This window comes from Mandrillus leucophaeus, unplaced genomic scaffold (genome assembly GCF_000951045.1).
Source record: "Mandrillus leucophaeus isolate KB7577 unplaced genomic scaffold, Mleu.le_1.0 Scaffold35, whole genome shotgun sequence".
NCBI classification, from domain to species: domain Eukaryota; kingdom Metazoa; phylum Chordata; class Mammalia; order Primates; family Cercopithecidae; genus Mandrillus; species Mandrillus leucophaeus.
The window spans coordinates 1,118,378-1,137,535 of NW_012103698.1; the positions used below are offsets into that span (position 1 = coordinate 1,118,378).

At 39.8% G+C, this 19,158-nt stretch overlaps 1 protein-coding gene and 1 long non-coding RNA gene across 6 annotated transcripts in view; one reads left to right on the forward strand and one right to left on the reverse strand.

The window, feature by feature from the left end:
- The window catches only part of LOC105546140, an 18,920-nt gene extending 17,370 nt beyond the window's left edge, over positions 1-1,550 (forward strand). Inside the window, exon 3 of the long non-coding RNA XR_001007049.1 lies at positions 5-1,550. This is a non-coding gene — a long non-coding RNA (uncharacterized LOC105546140). The remainder of the gene's footprint in view (positions 1-4) is intronic.
- Positions 1,551-2,846: 1,296 nt separating this feature from the next.
- The window catches only part of SNAP23 (synaptosomal-associated protein, 23kDa), a 48,411-nt gene continuing 32,099 nt past the window's right edge, over positions 2,847-19,158 (reverse strand). For 2 of the 5 annotated variants that reach the window (XM_011989230.1, XM_011989228.1), the window contains 3 exons: positions 11,214-11,372; positions 9,822-9,966; positions 6,248-7,904 (listed from right to left, as the gene is read on the reverse strand). In XM_011989230.1, the coding sequence (XP_011844620.1) occupies positions 7,839-7,904; positions 9,822-9,966; positions 11,214-11,372 (370 nt within the window). In that variant the 3' untranslated portion in view covers positions 6,248-7,838. Of the gene's footprint in view, positions 2,882-3,270; positions 3,276-6,247; positions 7,905-9,821; positions 9,967-11,213; positions 11,373-19,158 lie in introns of those variants that run through there. The other 3 variants (XR_001007048.1, XM_011989232.1, XM_011989231.1) reach the window with 3 other exon arrangements.

Here is a 19,158-nt window from a genome sequence, read left to right on the forward strand (position 1 = left end):
GTAGCTGGGATTACAGGCACCCACCACCAGGCCCAGCTAATTTTTGTATTTTTAGTAGAGATGGGGTTTCACTATGTTGGCCAGGCTCATCTCAGACTCCCAACCTCAGGTGATCCGCCTGCCTTGGCCTCCCATAGTGCTGGGATTACAGGCATGAGTCACCACGCCCAGCCTATATATATTTTTTGAGACAGGGTCTTGCTCTATTGCCCAGGCTGAAGTGCAGTGGCACGATCACAGCTCACGGACACCTTGATCTCCTGGGCTCAAGCTATCTCCTCCCACTCCTCTTGAGTAGCTGGAGCTGCAGGTATCTGCCACCACACTCAGCTAATTTTTAATTTTTTAGACAGACAGGGGTCTTCCTGTGTTCCCCAGGCTGACCCCAAACTCCTGGGCTCAAGCAATCCTGCTTTACCTCCCAAAGTGCTGGGATTACAGGTGTGAGCCACCACATCTGGCCCAAGTCGCCCAAATTTTTTATAGCTTGGTTTGGAAGGCAATGTAATATATTAAAATCGTGGGTCCTGGAGTCAGAAAGATCCAGGTTTAAATCCAGAGTCTGTCATTTATTAGCTTTATGAATTTGAGCAATTTCGTCTCACTTGTAAATATAGGGAATAGCTCCTACCTCTCAGGTATGTTGCAAAAAATTATATAAAAGCACTTAGCATAGTGGCCATGACAGAGTAAGCACTTGGTAAATCATGCCATTTATCTCATCTATAAGGCACGAAAGTAGAATTTTACAAGTTGTACAGAAGTAGAAGGCTTGGAGTGGACACTACATTAAAAGGATTTAAAAAATGGAGCCAGGCAGAGGCAGGCATCTATAGTCCCAGCTATTCAGGAGGCCTGAGGCTGGAGGATCCCTTGAACCTAGGAGTTTGAGGTCAGCCTGGGCAACATAGTGAGATTGTGGCTCCAAAAAAATAATAGTAAATAGGTTGCTCTGCCTATGGAGTAGCATTCTTCTATTTCTTTACTTTTTAAATAAACTTGCTTTTACTTTATGGAAAAAATAAACTTTTAAATGACTAGATGAGAAACTTGAATATCAATCTGAGAAATAAAATCTGATTAGGAATGTAATTGGGATAACCTAAACTTTTGGTAAGAGTGACCTAAAGAAAATAGCACTTAGATAAGCTACTTTGTTTTCCTTTTTCACTTTACTATTTTTTTTTTATATATATATTTGTTCCTATTTACGGGGTACTTGTGATATTCTGAGACATGCATAGAATGTATAATGATCAAGCCAGGATATTTATGTTATTCATTATCTCAAACATTTATCATTTATTTGTGTTGGGAACATTTCAAATCTAGCCATTTTGAAATTTACATTGTTAAGTATAGTCACCCTACTATGCTATCAAGCATTAAAACTTATTCCTTCTATCTAACTGTATGTTTGTATCTACCCATTAACCTACCTTCCTTCATCGCCCCACCCTGTACACCCCCTACCCAGCCTCTGGTAACTATCATTCTACTCTCTACCTCCATGAAATAAATTTTTTAGCTCACATGAGTAAGAACATGCAGTATTTGTCTTTCTGTGCCTGGATTATTTCACTTAATACAAGGACTTCCAGTTCCATGGATACACCTCCAGTGAATTCATGTCACTGCAAACAATAGGATTTCATTCTTTTTATGGCTGAATAGTATTCCACTGTGTATATATACCACATTTCCTTTATCCATTCATCTGCTGATGGACCCTTAGGTTGATTCTATTATCTTTGCTATCGTGAATAGTGCTGCAATAACCATGGAAGTGCAGGTATCCCTTTAATATATTGATTTCCTTTCCCTTCAATAAATACCCAGTAGTGTGATTGCTAGACAGTATGGTAGTTCTATTTTTAGTTTTCTGAGAGGTCTCCATATTGTTTTCTATAGTGGCTGTACTCATTCACATTGCCACCAAGTGGGAATGAGTTCCCTTTTCTCAGCATCCTTGCCAGCATTTTCTCCCTTTTGATAATGGCCATTATAACTGGAATGAGATCATCTCATTGTAGGTTTTATTTCATTTCCATGATAACTAGCAATGTTGAGAATTTTTCCACCTACCTCTTGGCCATTTGTGTGTGTGTGTGTGTGTGAGAGAGAGAGAGAGATAATTGCACTATGTTGCCCAGGCTGGTCCTGAACACCTGAGCCCAAGTGATCCTCCCAACTCAGCCTCCCAAGTAGCTGGGATTATAGTGTATGTCTTTAAAAAGCTAATTCTAAGTGCAACTGAGTATAGGATGTCTGGGCCATAGATGTTTAAGTTAAGGACAGACTCATAATCCATACATGAAATGGAAAGATTTAGAGTTGAAGTCTAGAAACAAAAGATGAATTAAAACTGAAGGAAAAAAAAATAGGCATGGCTATAGGGGATACAGATCATTATGGTTATAAGACTGGAAACTTGAAGAGGGAGCTTAGTGTTAAAAAACAAGTTCAGTGGGCGATACAGTTGTTTACCTCTTTAGTTACAGGTCAGTATTATGCTCAAGGCCACACAACTAAAAGTAAATGAATGAACCAAAATTTGATCCCAGGTGGTCAGACTCCAGAGCTTGTGTTAACCATTTACTACCTTTCAAAAGTGAATCAAGTTTCCAGACAATGTTATGGGAGAAAATCAGAAAGGGCTTTAAATGAACAGCCCTTTTATGGGCTAATTTAAATGGAGTCTAATTTCTATGGCCTCACCTCTCTTCTTTCTCAATAGCAGAAGCTATGGGAAAGTTTTAACCTGGGTTCCATGGACGGGCTTTCAAGACCTCCATTTATGAACCTCATTTATGCATGATTCGCATTTGTGTGCCTGTTTCTCTGGGGAGAGGCTATGTTGCCTTTCATCAAATTCACAGAGCTGCTTGACCAGAAAGAGCTCCACTTTGGAGAGAATAGCAGCTAACACTTACTAAGCTTTTACGTTAGCCAGGAACTGTTCTAAGTGCTTTACCTGTTACCACTCTATGCAATACAATGCTATGTAGGAGATAGCATCATTTTACTGCACTCCATTAAGTTTTTCCACAGATAGTTTGTGGCAGCCTACATTGAGCAAGTCTATCACTGCCGTCTTTCCAACAGCATGTGCTCAATTCATGTCTCACATTTTGAAAATTCTCACAATATTTCAAATTTTCTCATTATTATGATATGTGTTATGGTGATCTGTGATCACTGATGGTACTATTTTAACTGTTTTGGGATGCCACAAACCATGCCAATATAAGATGGCAAACTTTTTTTGACAGGGTCTCGCTCTGTCACCCATGCTGGAGTGCAGTGGCGCAATCATGGCTCACTGCAGCCTCAACCCCCTAGGCTCAAGTGATCATCCCATCTCAGCCTCCTGAGTAGCTGGACTACAGATAGGCACCACCACAACTGGCTAATTTTAAAATTTTTTTGTAGAAACGGTCTCATCTTCTTGCCTAAGCCATCAGATGGCGAACTTAATGGATAAATGTGTGTTCTGACTGCTCTAACAAGTAGCCATTCCTTATCACTCTCCTCTCCTTGGGCCTCCCTAATCTGAGACAGAATATTGAAATTAAGCCAATATATAGCCCTGCAATGGCCTCTAAGTTCAAGTGAAAAGAAGAATCATAGCCGGGTGTGTTGGCTCACACCTGTAATCCCAGCACTTCGGGAGGCCAAGGCAGGCAGATCACCTGAGGTCAGGAGTTTGAACCAGCCTGGTCAACATGGCGAAACCCTGTCTCTACTAAAAATACAGAAACTAGCTGGACATGGTGGCACACACCTGCAATCCCAGCTACTCGGGAGACAGAGGTTGCAGTGAGCTGAGATGGTGCCACTGTACTCCAGCCTGGGCAACAGAGCAAGACTCTGTCTCAAAAAAAAAAGCCAAGACAGGCCAAAGGCTAGGCCTCTTGCACCGATTAACCAAGTGGTGAATGCAAGGGAAAAGTTCTTGAAGGAAGTTAAAAGTGCTACTCCAGTAAACACAAGGTCCTAACTCCCTTCAATGCTTATAAAGGCTGAGAGGTGAGAAAACTGCAGAAGAAAAGTTGGAAGTTAGCCAAGGATGGTTCATGAGGTTTAAGGGAAGAAGCTGTATCTGTTAACATAAAAGTGTAAGATGAAACAGCAAGTGCTGATGGAGAAGCTGCAGCATTATCCAGATAATTGATGACAGTGGCTACAGTAAACAATAGATTTTTCAATGTAGATAAACCTGCCTTCTATTGGAAAATGACACCATTTAGGACTCACATAGCTAGAGAGAAGTCAATGCCTAGCTTGTTTGAAAAGACAGACTGACTCTCTTGTTAGAGGCTAATAGAGCTGGTGACTTCAAGCTGAAGGCATTGCTTATTTACCATTTTGAAAATATAGGGGCCTTAAGAATCATGCTGAGTCTACTATACCTGTGCGCTATAAATGGAACAGTAAAACCTGGATAACACATCTGTTTACAGCATGATTTACCGAATATTTTAAACCCACTGTTGAGAACTACTGCTCAGAAAAAAAAAATTCTTTTCAAAATCTTACTGCTTATTGATAGTGAGCATCAGAGCATCTGGTCACCCAAGAGCTCTGATGAAGATGTACAAGATTAATGTTGTGTTGTTTTCATGCTTGCTAACATATCCATTCTACAGCCCTTGGATAAAAGAGTCATTTCAGCTTTCAGGTCTTATTGCTTAAGAATAAAGGTAGAGATGCCATAGTGATTCCTCTCATGGATATGGGCAAAGTAAACTGAAAACCTTCTGGAAAGGATGCCATTAAGGACATTCATGATTCATGAAAGGAGGTCAAGATACCAACATTAACAGGGTTTTGGAAGAAGTTGATTCCAACCCTCATGGATGACTGAGCGTTTCAAGACTTCAGTGCAGGAGGCCAGGTATGGTGGCTCATGCCTGTAACCCCAGCACTTTGGGAGGCCGAGGCAGGTGGATCACAAGGTCGGGAGTTCGAGACCAGCCTGATCAACGTGGTGAAACCCTGTCTCTACTAAAAATACAAAAATGAGCTGGGCATGGTGGTGCCTGCCTGTAATCCCAGCTACTCAGGAGGCTGAGGCAGGAGACTCGCTTGAACCTGGGAGGCAGAGGTTGCAGTGAGCTGAGATCGTGCCAATGCACTCCAGCCTAGGCGACAGAGTGAGACCTCATCTCAAAACAAACAAACAAACAAAAAAAGAGACTTCAGTGGAGGAATTACAGGCACGTGCCACCAAACCCAGCTAATTTTTGCATTTTTAGTAGAGACATGGTTTTACCATGTTGGCCAGGCTGGTCTCAAACTCCTGACGTAAAGTGATCCATCCGCCTTGGCCTCCCAAAGTGCTAGGATTACAGGCATGAGCCACCATGCCCGGCACATGGTATGTTTAATTAAGGTACGTACTTTGTTTTTTAAAGACATAATGCATTGCACATTTAATAGACTACAGAATAGTATAAACAGAACTTTAATATGCACTGGGAAACCAAAAATTCATGTGACTCACTTTATTGCAACACTAGCTTTATGGTAGTGGTCTAGAACGGAACCCTCAGTATCTGAGGTATGCTTGTATTAATCTGCATTTACAGACAAATTAAGGCACAGAAATGACCTTACAGTCACTTCGGCTAGAGCAAAAATTCAGATAATGCCTCAGCCCATGCTTCTAACCAATTATACTGTGAGTGTATCATGCTGGTATTCTCAGAACTATTTCCTTTATCCAGAACAGTGCTAAAAATTTTTTTTTGGTAAATGGTTTTAGGAAATGCATTTAGGTAAAGCACAATCCTCCGTTTTACACCTTCTTACTTTACACATTTACCATCACCTGCCAAACCGCTCATTTTGACGTGGAACATTTCTATTATAGAGGGTGTAGTTGCATATCACTTTATTTAAATATTTTCCACTTTAGCCTTTGAAAGCTCCCACATTAACTGTATCTTCTCCAGTGAGTTGTAGTTCTCACACAGAACCATTACCCTTCCAGTCACTAGTGTATTTAAGCTCAAGTGAGTAAGACTAGTAATGATTAAAATGAACCTCACAACAAATTTTAGCAAGGTAAGTTTAAGTCCTATCAATATTTTCAATAAATACCGGAAAGATGCTAAAGGCAGCTTCCTGTTGTAGTGCTCTATGGATCTTTGCTTTAATTTGTTAAATGAGAGCTGATGAAACTATTTTCCCCCAAATAACAGTCATAGAAACATGTTACCTATTTGAAAGAACAATACCATTAGTTAGTTAAAAATTTTAATTGTAAGGATCAAGCAGTGGTTATTGGTGAAACCAATTCACACTGACAGCTTTGAAGTGTTCAGATGCTAATTTTAAAATAAATGTGACAAATACCAATCAGATTTTCTTAACACTTTTCAGGATCCACATCAACTTGATTATGGACATAATTCAATACACAAGGGTAAGAGAAAGACAATGTGTAATCACCAACAACTAAACCAGAGGCATAATTTTTTCAAATAATTGTTAGTAACAGAATAAATTCTAACTTTTTAAAGTCTAAAGCTACATAAAACTCAAAGCAATCTACTTTTCTACCTGAGATCAAAATGACTTTCCTTTTCCTAACTAAACATAATTCTTAGCATTGAGGTAAATCTGAATTCATGTGGTATACTTTGTCAAACTTTTCCAAAAAATTTTAAGCCCTTGCTTTAGAGAGAAATTCTCTTGTTACACATATATATTTACATATTTTTTCTTCAAAGACTAATGACAATGTATGAGGTTAATAGGCCTGTAATGGAACCATGATACTACTAATAATATGAAATAAAAAGCCACTCATTTATACAAAGTGTTCCTGAATGGTGCAATAAGAAATGGGATCACAGATTTATGTACATATATGAATCACTAAGAGTTCAGAAATTAAGCTCACTTTAAGAAAACTTGGCCAGGCACAGTGGCTCACACCTGTAATCCCAGTACTTTGGGAGGTCAAGGTGGGTGGATCACGAGGTCAGGAGTTCAAGACCAGTCTGACGTGGTGAAACCCTGTCTCTACTAAAAATACAAAAATTAGCTGAGCATGGTGGCATGTGCCTGTAATCCCAGCTACTCAGGAGGCTGAGGCAGGAGAATCACTTGAATCAAGGAGGCTGAGGTTGCAGTGAGCCCAGATCGCGCCACTGTACTCCAGCCTGGGTGACAGAGCGAGACTCTGACTCAGGAAAAAAAAAAAAAAAGAAAGAAAGAAAACTCATTCTATTTTTCTCTTTGGAGCAGAGGTTGCAAAACTGATGCTTAACAAAAATTTTGTGTATAAAAGCTCCAAAATCAAGCATTAGCCTAAATTGGCTATAACCGCAACTTAAATAAAAAACTATATTCAACTATATCTTCGCTGTGGCTATGCAACTTTTTGTTTTGTGGCCTGAAGGTTTTTACTGAGGTAACAACCTCTTATCTCGTGTCCCTCCCTCTACCACAAAAGCAAAAATAAACAACAACAACAAAGAACACCTCTACAGCTTCCTTCTTCATGGCTGTCTTTGGCAATGCTTCCAAATCTTGAAAGCAAAAGAACCTGCTAAAGTATATGAGGAGGATGAAAACATTATACATGACATATGAAAACCAATCTAAGAGTATGAATTGAAAAAGAAAATACTAGAAGGAAGGCCGAGCAGTGGTTGGCCCTCAATAGAAAACAAAAGAGAAGGAGGGCTGTGACTGCTCTGGCCCTTCTTCCATATTATCTCCCAATTAGAAGAGCGTGGAACCGAAAATTTAAACTCTGAAAAGGTAATAACTTTCAAGGAGGAGCTACGGAAGTGAATAAATGATAAAGAAGAACAGCAGTAGCTTTAGCTGTCAATGAGTTTCTTTGCTCTGGCATTGGCAATATCAATACGATCTTTGTTGGTGTCAGCCTGAAAAACAAGAAAGATATCAGCTTTATTTTACAAGGTAAGTAACTCTAATAAAAATTAAACATTTTACACTTGGAGTAACTGACACAGTGAGAAAATCCAAGAAACCATGTGAAGTTACATTACAAAACTCATGTTGGGCAAGAAGTAACAGAACATGAAATTCATTTGGAAAAACCCTGGTATATAAACATGACAAAGGTGTAACATATAAGACCTTGTCAATATTTCATCAATTCTATAACACATTTTTTCATAGTTTAACATGCCTAAAACTGGGATGCATCCTGTAATCAACGGCATTTTTTGATGTGATGAAATATGAAAGAGAGCTCTTCTGTGTTAAAGATTGGACCTTGTGTGAGTCCTCTGAACTGAGTCACAGAATCTCATCTGGATTCAGACACCCTAAGTCTAACCTGGAGAGACTGAAATAACCTTTCCAAAGATCTTCGGAACGAATCTATAACCATCCACACCAACATCTGAATTAAAATGACAGGTAAATGTAGCCTAAACCCAGACTGCAGCATTTAAAGCATCTTGTGAACCACTGTTTCAATTAAATCCATCAAAAGTGATTTAACAGAGAGCCAAGCTTAAAAACTCACCCTAAACTTTAAAGTTCACTGAGATTTCAATGAGGTATGACTTTTTTTTCTTTCTTTTTGAGACAGGGTCTCACTCTGTTGCCCAGGCTGGAATGCAATGGTGCAATCACAGCTCACTGCAGCCTTCAACTCCTACACTCAAGCAATCCTTCTCCTCAGCCTCCAGAGTAACTGGGACAATAGGCATATGCCACCATACCTAGTCAATTTTTAAATGTTTTTAGTACAGTCTAGGTCTTGCTCTGGTCTTAAACTCCTGAGCTCAAGCAATCCTCCTGCCTCGGCCTCTCAAAGTGTTGAGACTACAGGTGTGGAGCTACTACAGCTGGTCAAGGTATGACTGTTACATGTGACACATCGAAACACCAAAAACAATTTCACTTTCACGGTATCATGTAAAGTTAAGGGGGAAAGAAAAAAGAATCACAACTTTCTTTCACTCACATGACTCTATTTCGTGTGACCACTCTATACGAACTATTCTGCAGAACGGATTTTCTTTCATGAGATAAGGATTCAGGAACTTAATTTATTTTTAGTTAACAAAATAGGCTGATGTGGGAGGAAAGCTTTAGCTTTAGCCTGGGAGGTAGGCTGCAGTGGGCTGTGATTGTACCACTGCACTACCCTAGGCGACAGAGCAAGACCCCATTCTCAATTAAAAAATTAGTTAACAAAATAAAACTTACTCATTTGGGAGAGAAAAAAACACACTCAAAGGCTAAAGTAGATACTAAGCTTCATGTGTGAAGGTTTAAGTAAAACTACTACATTCCAAAACTCTGGTTTCAAAAGGCACCAACTGCCATGAGGGGGAGGACTTGGCTCTTGTTTTATGTGTTAGAACCACCACCTCGCCAGGCGTGTTGGCTCACGCCTGTAATCCCAGCACTTTGGGAGGCAGAGGCAGGCAGATCATGAGGTCAACAGATTGAGACCATCCTGGCCAACATGATGAAACCCCGTCTTTACTAAAAATACAAAAATTAGCTGGGCGTAGTGGCGTGTGCCTGTAGTCCCAGGGACTCGGGAGGCCGAGGCAGCAGAATTGCTTGAACCCGGGAGACAGAGGTTGCAGTGAGCTGAGATTGTGCCACTGCACTCCAGCCTGGCAACAGAGTGAGACTCCATCTCAAAAACAAACAAACAAACAAACAAACAAAAAAAACCACCACCTCATCAGAACTAAGACTTATGAGTCCAGGAGCTTCTTCTACTATGTCCCCCACAGCATCTAGCACAGATGTCTATTACGGAAACACTGAACTGGGTGTCTCACTTTCTTGTGGCAATAAAAAGCTTTTACCTTGTCTGTGATTCGTTTTATTTGTGGATTTTGAGCATCAATCTCATTGCCTATGTTCAAGGCCATGTCTTTTAGATTTCCCAGGATACTACCCACTTGAGTCAGGTTCTCTTCCATTTCATCTTCTCTGGCATCATTAGTTATGCTATTACAAGAAGAGAGTTAATTCCATATATTTTTCTGAATTTAAATGGAGTAAATCTGGATTTAATTTTCATAAAAGTATAACCAAAATGACGCTTAGCAAGTATAAGATCCAAAGGAATATAGGTTACCATTCTTGGGAAACATTCTATAATAAAAACTGGAAGACTCATCAAAGAGAGCACAGTGTCTTAAAGCCATGTAAGAAAAGAACAAAACAACTCTAAAACAGTGTTTCTCAAAGCGTAATTCCCAGCATCACCTGGGAAGCTGTTAGACATGGGAATATGCTAATTCTCACACTCCACTCCAGACCTACTAAATCAGAAACTGTAAGTGCATCCCAGAAACCTATGGTTTCATAAGCCCCTCAAGTGGTTCTAATGCACAGTTAAGTCTATCTAAAGAACCACGGCTCTAAAAGAGCGGTTGGATCAGCATCTGATTATGTAAATCAAGTGATATTCAAACACAGTATGCACATTTGTTTACATATTGTTTGTGCCTGCTTTAACCCTACAACAGAGTTGAGTAATTGCAAGAGACTGTATGGCCTGAAAAGTCTGAAATATTGACTCTCTGGCTCGTTACAGATCTTCTTATAGGAATCTAGCTGATCCTTGCTCTAGATGACACATTTTAAAACATATTTTTTTCTATCTACAAAAGTAAAGTATGTCTAGTTCAATAATTCGGAAACTACGGAAAAGTATAAAGAAAAGTTAATCCCATCACCCAAGGTCAACCACCACAGTCAATATTTTGTCTGGCCAGGTGTGGTAGTTCATGCCTGTAATCCCAGCACTTTGGGAGGCCGAGGCAGGTGGATCACCTGAGGTCAGGAGTCCAAGACTAGCCTGGTCAGAATGGTGAAACCCTGTCTCTACTAAAAATACAAAAATTAGCTGGGCGTGGTGGTGCACGCCTGTAGTCCCAGCTACTCAGGAGGCTGTGGCAGGAGAATTACTTGAACCTGGGAGGTGGAGGTTGCAGTGCGCTGAGATCACGCCACTGCACTCCAGCCTGGGCAACGCAGCAAGACTCTGTCTCAAAACAAAACAACAAACAAACAAAAAAACAAAACAAAAAAACCCACATTATGTCAGTGGGCAGATTTTTAAATGCATTTTAAAAATAGAATAAACACAATTTTTATTTATCAGTTAGGGGTCATGTACTGCTAAACTCATCTCCTAAGTGAACCATTCATTAAGAAAGGTACAGGAATATCGGGAGGAGTTGGCATACCGTTTAATGTATCCACCACTGGCTGCTCCTGTCGTTGGTTGCTGAGGCTGACCATTTGTCACCGGGCCTGGCTGTTTAGATACTACATTGCAAGGTGAGTTTTCTCCGCCATCTCCCCATGTTGTCTTATAAGCCTTGCCAGACTCAAAGTTCTTTGTTCTATATAAGAGTCAGGAGTGTAGGGAGATACCAAAAAAAAAGAAGAGGGAGAGTTCTAATTATTAGTGCCTGTTACCTTGAGGATGACACTAACAACTCTAGTAGAAAAGCTGCATACAGCTAAGTCTAGATGATCTATACTATGCTCCATGGCAATATGGGATAGGAAATAGATGAATTATGTAAACCCATTGACACTAAAAAAATTTTTAAAAAGGTCCAAATACTGCTTCTACCAAATCTTCACTAGGTTGTTAGCAAGTAGCAAAAAAAAAAACTATTTGATTTTTCAGGTTCCCTTAGCCTCTGGCACTATCGTTTTGCTTTTCTCTTCCTAGTGTATCCAGCACTATCTGGAAAAGAGGTTAATGCACATTACTTAAAAAAAGGTCTCTTAGAAAAAGTGTTCTGGGATACCTTAAGAGGTTCCTTGAAGGCACCTCAGAGGTTGACAAGGGATGACAGAATAAGAGGGCTGATGCTGGGTGCGGTGGCTCACGCCTGTACTCCCAGCACTTTGGGAGGCCAAGGCAGGTGGACTGCTTTAACTCAGGAGTTTAAGATCAGCCAGGGCAACATGGCAAAACCCTATCTCTCAAACTCCTGACCTCAAGTGATCCACCCACCTCGGCATCCCAAAGTGCTGGGACTACAGGCTTGTGAGCCACTGCTCCCTGCCTCAAAATGCCATCTCTATAAAAAAATACAAATATTAGCTGGGTGTGGTTGTGCACGTCTGTGGTCCCAGCTACTCGAGAGGCTGAGGTGGGAGGACTGCTTGAGCCCAGGTCGAGGCTGCAGTGAGCCATGATAGTGCCACTGCACTCCAGTCTGGGTGACAGAGTGAGACCTTAAATCTTAAATAAATAAATAAAATTTTTAAAATAAGAAGGCTGAATTTGAACCAGTGTAGTTCCAGTTAATCAGTTTTTATTAGAATTTTCCATGAAATTTTAAACAATGGTTTCTTATAAACAAACCAGCCATCAGGAAAGAAAAGCATGAATAATTTCCAAATTGGACAATCAGCGGACAAATAAGTACCCTGACCACACAAGCGGTCATTCATAAATCCTATAGTGTAGGAGCTTTTCATTTAAGAGTTTCCTCTTAAAACAAACAAACAAAAAAAGATTGAGGCCAGGCACAGTGGCTCATGCCAGTAATCCCAGCACTTTGGGAGGTTGAGGTGGGTGGATCACCTGAGGTCAGGAGTTCAAGACCAACCTGGGCAACATGGTGAAACCCCATCTCTACTAAAAATACAAAAATTAGCTGGGTGCAGCAGCATCCGCCTATAATCCCAGCTACTGGGGAGGCTGAGTCGGGAGAATCGCTTGAGCCTGAGAGGTGGAGGTTGCAGTGAGCTGAGATTGCACCACTGCACTCCAGCCTGGGCAAGAGGGTGAGACTCCATCTTAAGAAAGACAGAAAAAGTGGCTATTACAGTAGAAAAAAATGGCTATTATGGAAAAGTAACACAAAACTTTTCTTGATTATTTGGCTAAAGCCAAGTTTTCATTCAATTTTAATTTTCACTTTTCTATAAACAAAAACAAAATAGAATGTTGCTCAAATATTGGTCTCTGATTTATTCTACCTTTTACATTAATAAGGAAGTGTTAAAATTTCAAAATAAAAAGGTAGGGAAGAGATTTTATGAAAAAAGTGACTTATTTCTTGATAGGCATGTGAGGATTCATTTTTGGCAAACCTAGAATTGAATCTTAGACCTTTACCATTAATATTACAGAAAGGATACTACTACTTTTTTTTGTGAGAGGCACTGCAAAGGCAAATTTATGAACACTGAAAGGCTAGTTATCAAAGTGTGTTTCATGGTACCACTTTAAGTTCTCATAATTATGTTTCTATGCTATTTTTATTAATTAACTCATTTATTTATTAAGAAGTCATGTTAAATTTTTCCTGGAACAAGGTAGGATATACATTTTTAAAATAAATATTCACATATATCCTTTGTTAATCGTAAGAAAGGTCCCAGGCAAAATTCTAGAGCAGAGTAAGTGCTACTAAATAAAACAAAAGCAATATATTAGTTTAACAGAAAGTTAATAACCACAGATATTAACAGAGGTAATAGAAGTGGGGCTTTTATTAGAATTTCAGATTGTGGAACAGGTTCGAGAGAGAGGGTTGAAATTCCAAAGTAACTAATGAGATATTATGTTTCTGACAGCACAAAAAGAGGAGTAGACTGGGACATGACCTGTGGGTTCTGGTCTATTAAGGGATATATATGCGCTCCAAACTCCTTCCCAACATTAAGAGGCAATGTCTGAAAAAATTCTTTACACTTATGAGAATTCTTCTTTCCATAATTAGATATAAGGGCATAAGGTGCCAATGAATTGTTTTAAAATGATCATGTGAATGATTTTTAATTGAAGCATAGTCTATAAACAAAGAATCAGATTGGTTATCAAACTCTGCTGTCTTTAAAATGACTGGATCTTGGCTAAGTGCGGTGGTTCACATCTGTAATACCAGCACTTTGGGAGGCCGAGGCAGGCGGATCACAAAGTCAGGAGTTTGAGACCAGCCTGGCCAACGTGGTGACACCCTGTCTCTACCAAAAACATAAAAATTAGCTGGGCATGATGGCGCTCCCCTGTAGTCCCAGCAATTCGGGAGGCTGAGGCAGAAGAATCACTTGAACCCGGGAGGCGGAGGTTGCAGTGAGCCCAGATTATGCCACTGCACTCCAGCTGGGCAACAGAGTGAGACTCTGTCTCAAAAAAAAAAAAAAAAAAAGAAGACTGGATCTTTGAAGATGTTCTTTCTGTATCAAGGGGAAAAGACACAAAAAGCTGCCTTTGATTTTTTTTTACAGTTTTGCATTGTGTTGGCATGTTTACCTTCAAATGGGATGGGAAAAAAACTACTTTTTTTCTTGCAGTTATAGTATGTTCTGCATGTTTATGAAGAGGTGGTGTGACAGTTCAGTGTGTCTCATTCAGCACATCCACTCTAGGTAATGCCTTTTGGTTGCTCGAGACCCTGTCACTTGCCATCACCCTGGAGTTTCCTCCATCACGTTGGAACCTGTTTTTAAGGCATTGTCAGATAGCTGCTTCCCTAAGTTAATAAAATAAAAAATGTTCACAAATATAGTAATGTTTTTAAATTAATTACTTTCCTTCCAAAGGGTCTTAGATGCTTTAAAGGTAATACCTTCCAAACTTAACTGAGTATCAGAGCGACCTCAGCGGTCCCCAACCTTTTTGGCACTGGGGACCAGTTTAATGGAAGACTATTTTTCCACAGATGGGGACCAGGTGATGCTTTGGGGATGAAATTGTTCCACCCCAGATCATCAGGCATTAGTTAGATTCTCATAAGGAGCACACAACTAGATCCCTCACACACGCAGTTCACAATAGGGTTCTTGCTCCTATGAGAATGTAATGCCACTGCTGATGTGAGAGGAGGCGGAGCTCAGGCAGTAATGCTCACCTCCTGCTATGAGGACCAGTTTCTATTAACAGGCCATGGACTAGTAGTGGTCCATGGCTGGGGTGTTGAGGGCCCCTGCTGTAGAACACATAGATATGTAGGTTGCACTCTGGAGATTCTACTCCAATACATATGGGGTAAAGCCTGGGAATCACTTGTTGTGTTTTACATAAGGTCAGTGGGACATTTAGCGATCCAGGAGGAGTACTTTAGATTACTCTGGTAGTCTGTCTACAGACTCTAGTAGTCTATATATTGGAACACTAAGTAGTTAATCTGGAATAAGCAAAGGGACAGGTCAGGATTAAAACAAACAAAAAGGCCAGGCGCAGTGGCTCACACCTGTAATCCCAGAAGTTTGGGAGGCCAAAGCGGGTGGATCATGAGGTCAGGAATTCAAGACCAGCCTGGCCAAGATGGTGAAACCCTGTCTCTACTAAAAGTACGAAAAATTAGCCAGGCGTGGTGGCAGATGCCTGTAATCCTAGCTACTTGGGAGCCTGAGGCAGGAGAATCACTTGAACTCGGAGGGCGGAGGGTACAGTGGACCGAGATGGCGCCACTGCACTCCAGCCTGAGCGACAGAGTGAGACTCCATCTAAAAACAAACAAACAAACAAAAAACAAACAAAAGTAACAGCATTTGGAGTAAAATAACATAAATCCCAATCCTACGCATGTCATTCAGAAGCTACAGAATCTTAAGCAAACTTCAATTTCAGAGAATCCCTTTCTTTGTAAGTAAACTAGGATAATAACAACACTTAATGTTTAGCAGGGCTATAAAATGTTCTGTTGATAACAGACATGAAACTGCTTTGTAAATTACTGGATAAATATTTTAATTCATTGGCTTCAACTTCAACCTGACCCTTAGTCAACAGTTCATGCCTGTAAGTGCACGGATTACCAACTGGCATGTTTATTTTTTGGTCCACTACCATTTCTTAGCTTTGAGATCTACAGATAGATGAAAGTAGCTGGAATACGGTGACATGAAAGATTACTAGGACCAGGTTGTTTTAGTCTACAGTAAGAAATAATAGCTCTAATCTGTGACAGGACTCTTGAAAAAAAACAGGCCCTCTGGGAAGAAATTAGTCTTCATGATAAAATGCCTAAGTAAATTTGTGGTAAGTCTTAATTCAGAACTCCATCTAGAAACTTAGATTTACAACTGACTGTTAGTTTTGAGTGGTCTAATAGTCTTTAACTGGAACCTCTTTTCTTTCCACTTAAATGTCTCATTCAAAAATGGCAAGTTTTTGGGCATGGTGGCTCATGCCTGTAATTTCAGCATTTTGGGAGGCCAAGGCAGGTGAATTACTTGAGGTCAGGAGTTCAAGACCAGCCTGGTCGACATGGTGAAACCCCTTCTGTACTAAAAATACAAAAAATTAGCCGGGTGTGGTGGCACAAGCTTATAATCCCAGCTACTCGTGAGGCTGAGGCAGGAGAATTGCTTGAACCCGGGAGGCAGAGGTTGCAGTGAGCTGAGATTGAGCCACTATACTCCAGCCTGGGGGACACAGCAAGACTCTGTGTCAAAAAAAAAAAAAGGCAAGTTTTAAGAATCTGAAATATCCCTAGTCAATTCAGGAAACTGCTATTAAGGATAAAACTGTAAATATTAAGATATGAGCACAAAAACAATAATTTCTTATTTTAGTTTTGGTTGCATCAATATTAGTTTTAACTGAATTAAAAATAGCAAAAATAAAACTAAATATTAGCTGTGACTATTTCACATCAAGGAGAAAAGGGACCAAATAAATACAAACTAATAATAAAGAGTGAATGTGAGTGTGTGTGTGCTTTGGATGGTCAAACTAAGGAAAGAAGGAAAAAGGAGGGCAGGAAACAAAGGGTAGAAATCAAATACTTAATTTGTTAACATTTAATCATGGTCTTCATAATTCTTATAAAGATCTAAAATTAAGAGACACAATAATAAACAGTAAGCTGACAAAACTTATCTCCCATGAAAAATTAAGATTAGTTAGCTCTGTATTAATTCAACATGAAATCACAGCAAGTTAACACATGATGTAACAGGAATTATAGAATAGTTTATAACATATGTAAAGGGGAAACCCTTATTTAAGGGAAGAAGATACCAGATATGGTAGCATTTAAAATTTTATATCCCACCTTGTTCCAAATAGGATTTGAGATGACTAGACTGACAACTGATTCCTTAATTTGGTAGTGGCCTAAATCATGGGTAATCTAAATCATTAGAAGCAAAAGTTTAACAGAGGAAATCTTGACTCAAGAACCAGTAAAAAGTAGGGAAACTTAATGGAAGACAGGATGCTAAAATCAAAGTCCTATGAAGACAGAGAAGCATTTAGCATGACTTCCCTTACCTTTTATCAGAACTAGACTGCAGCAGCTGTCTCAAAGATCAACCTATTTTAAATTTCTTAAGAAACTCCAGGAGTATTGTTATTTTGGTAATCTTAAATGTTATTTAGCAAAAACTTAGTTATCAGAGACATTTGTCAAAGAATGGTATTATAAATTAAGGTCCTTTTGTCAAGTCCATCTTTTGTGAGACAGCACCCATCAAGAACAAATTCACTTTACACTACACACCACCACACAGGTTTAGAGACAGTTTCCACCATTCACAAAATCCATGCACATGCACAGAAAAGCCATTTGAAGCATCACCTTTAGATAGCAGGTTAGCAGCCCAAACTGCGCCACAAGACTGCATCTTAAAGTTCCCTTTGATCAGTTACTGAGCCCGGCTTCTGATGTTAAATCTTCATTTTTAGTAAGCAGATTAGAAAGGAAGAGATTAGGTGAGAGAATGAAATGCAGAAAATAGTAAATGCCACTCAAACAGAACAGAAGCAGGTTTAATTTTTAAAAACATAATGTATTCAATTTCCTGCCTGGTTTCACAGAAACAACCAACATCTGAGAATCTAGATAAAAAGAAAAATAAGAAAACTATTTAAACCAGAGCACATTTCATTTTTCCTCAGAATTTTGGGTGATTATATTCTTTCCTAAAATTAGAAAATACGAGAGAAGTCAAAAACCAATGGAGATGCTATGAGACTCCTTCCTCTTAGTGATTCAGATTTCTCTTAATTACTTCTATTATATATTTTATTTTCTTATATATTTTATTTTCATTGTAATTTTAAAAAATCTTTTTACACATCAAACTCTCCCACCAGTCAACAAGTTTCTCAAGGACACTCAAATCAACAAGTATTTATTGAGTAACTACTGTATATCCATACTACATGAGGTATAAAAAATAATGTCAAGATAAACAGGCAGGGCCAGTGGTATGCCTTACTCATATTTGTGTCTCTAGTGAGCAGGATGGAAGAAGCACTCAACTACTGAATGAAATATAATTCAATATTCATTTTAATTAGTCGGAGCCGAATTTTTACACCTCAGTATGACTTAAGATTGGAATAGCAGAAAACCTGTAGTGCCAATTTGGAACTTTAGTAAGTGGTCAGAAATGCCAATCTGTCTTCAAACTACGTGCCACTGTTAGACTTTATAAAACAGGCAAGTTAAGACAGAAGAATACCTTATCTAAGAATGTTTAAGGCCAGGCGCGGTGGCTCACGCCTGTAATCCCAGCACTTCGGGAGGCCGAGGCAGGCAGATCACGAGGTCAGGAGATTGAGATCAACCCGGCTAACATGGTGAAACCCCGTCTCTACTAAAAATACAAAAAATTAGCTGGGCATGGTGGCGGGTGCCTCTAGTCCCAGCTACTCAGGAGGCTGAGGCAGGAGAATGGAGTGAACCTGGGAGGGGGAGCTTGCATAAAGCAGAGATGGCGCCACTGCACTCCAGCCTGGGCGACAGGGCGAGGCTCCATCTAAAAAAAAAAAAAAAAAAAAAAGTTTAAACTGGGACACCAAGCAGTTTACTATTCTGAGACTTATCATTTTAAATCTGTCTCCTTTCAAATTCTTATTAATTAGAATTAAAATTTATCAATTACTGCCTAAGATACGTGATTTTAAAAAAGGAATTCTGGGCTGGGCGCGGTGGCTCACACCTGTAATTCCAGCACTTTGGGAGGCTGAGGTGGGCGGATCACGAGATCAGGAAATGGAGACCATCCTGGCTAACACGGTGAAACCCCGTCTGTACTAAAAATACAAAAAGTTAGCCAGGTGTGGTGGTGGATGCCTGTAGTCCCAGCTACTTGGGAGGCTGAGGCAGGAGAATGGCGTGAACCCAGGAGGCGGAGCTTACAGTGAGCTGAGCCGAGATCCTGCCACTGCACCACTGCACTCTAGCCTAGGTGAGAGTGAGACTC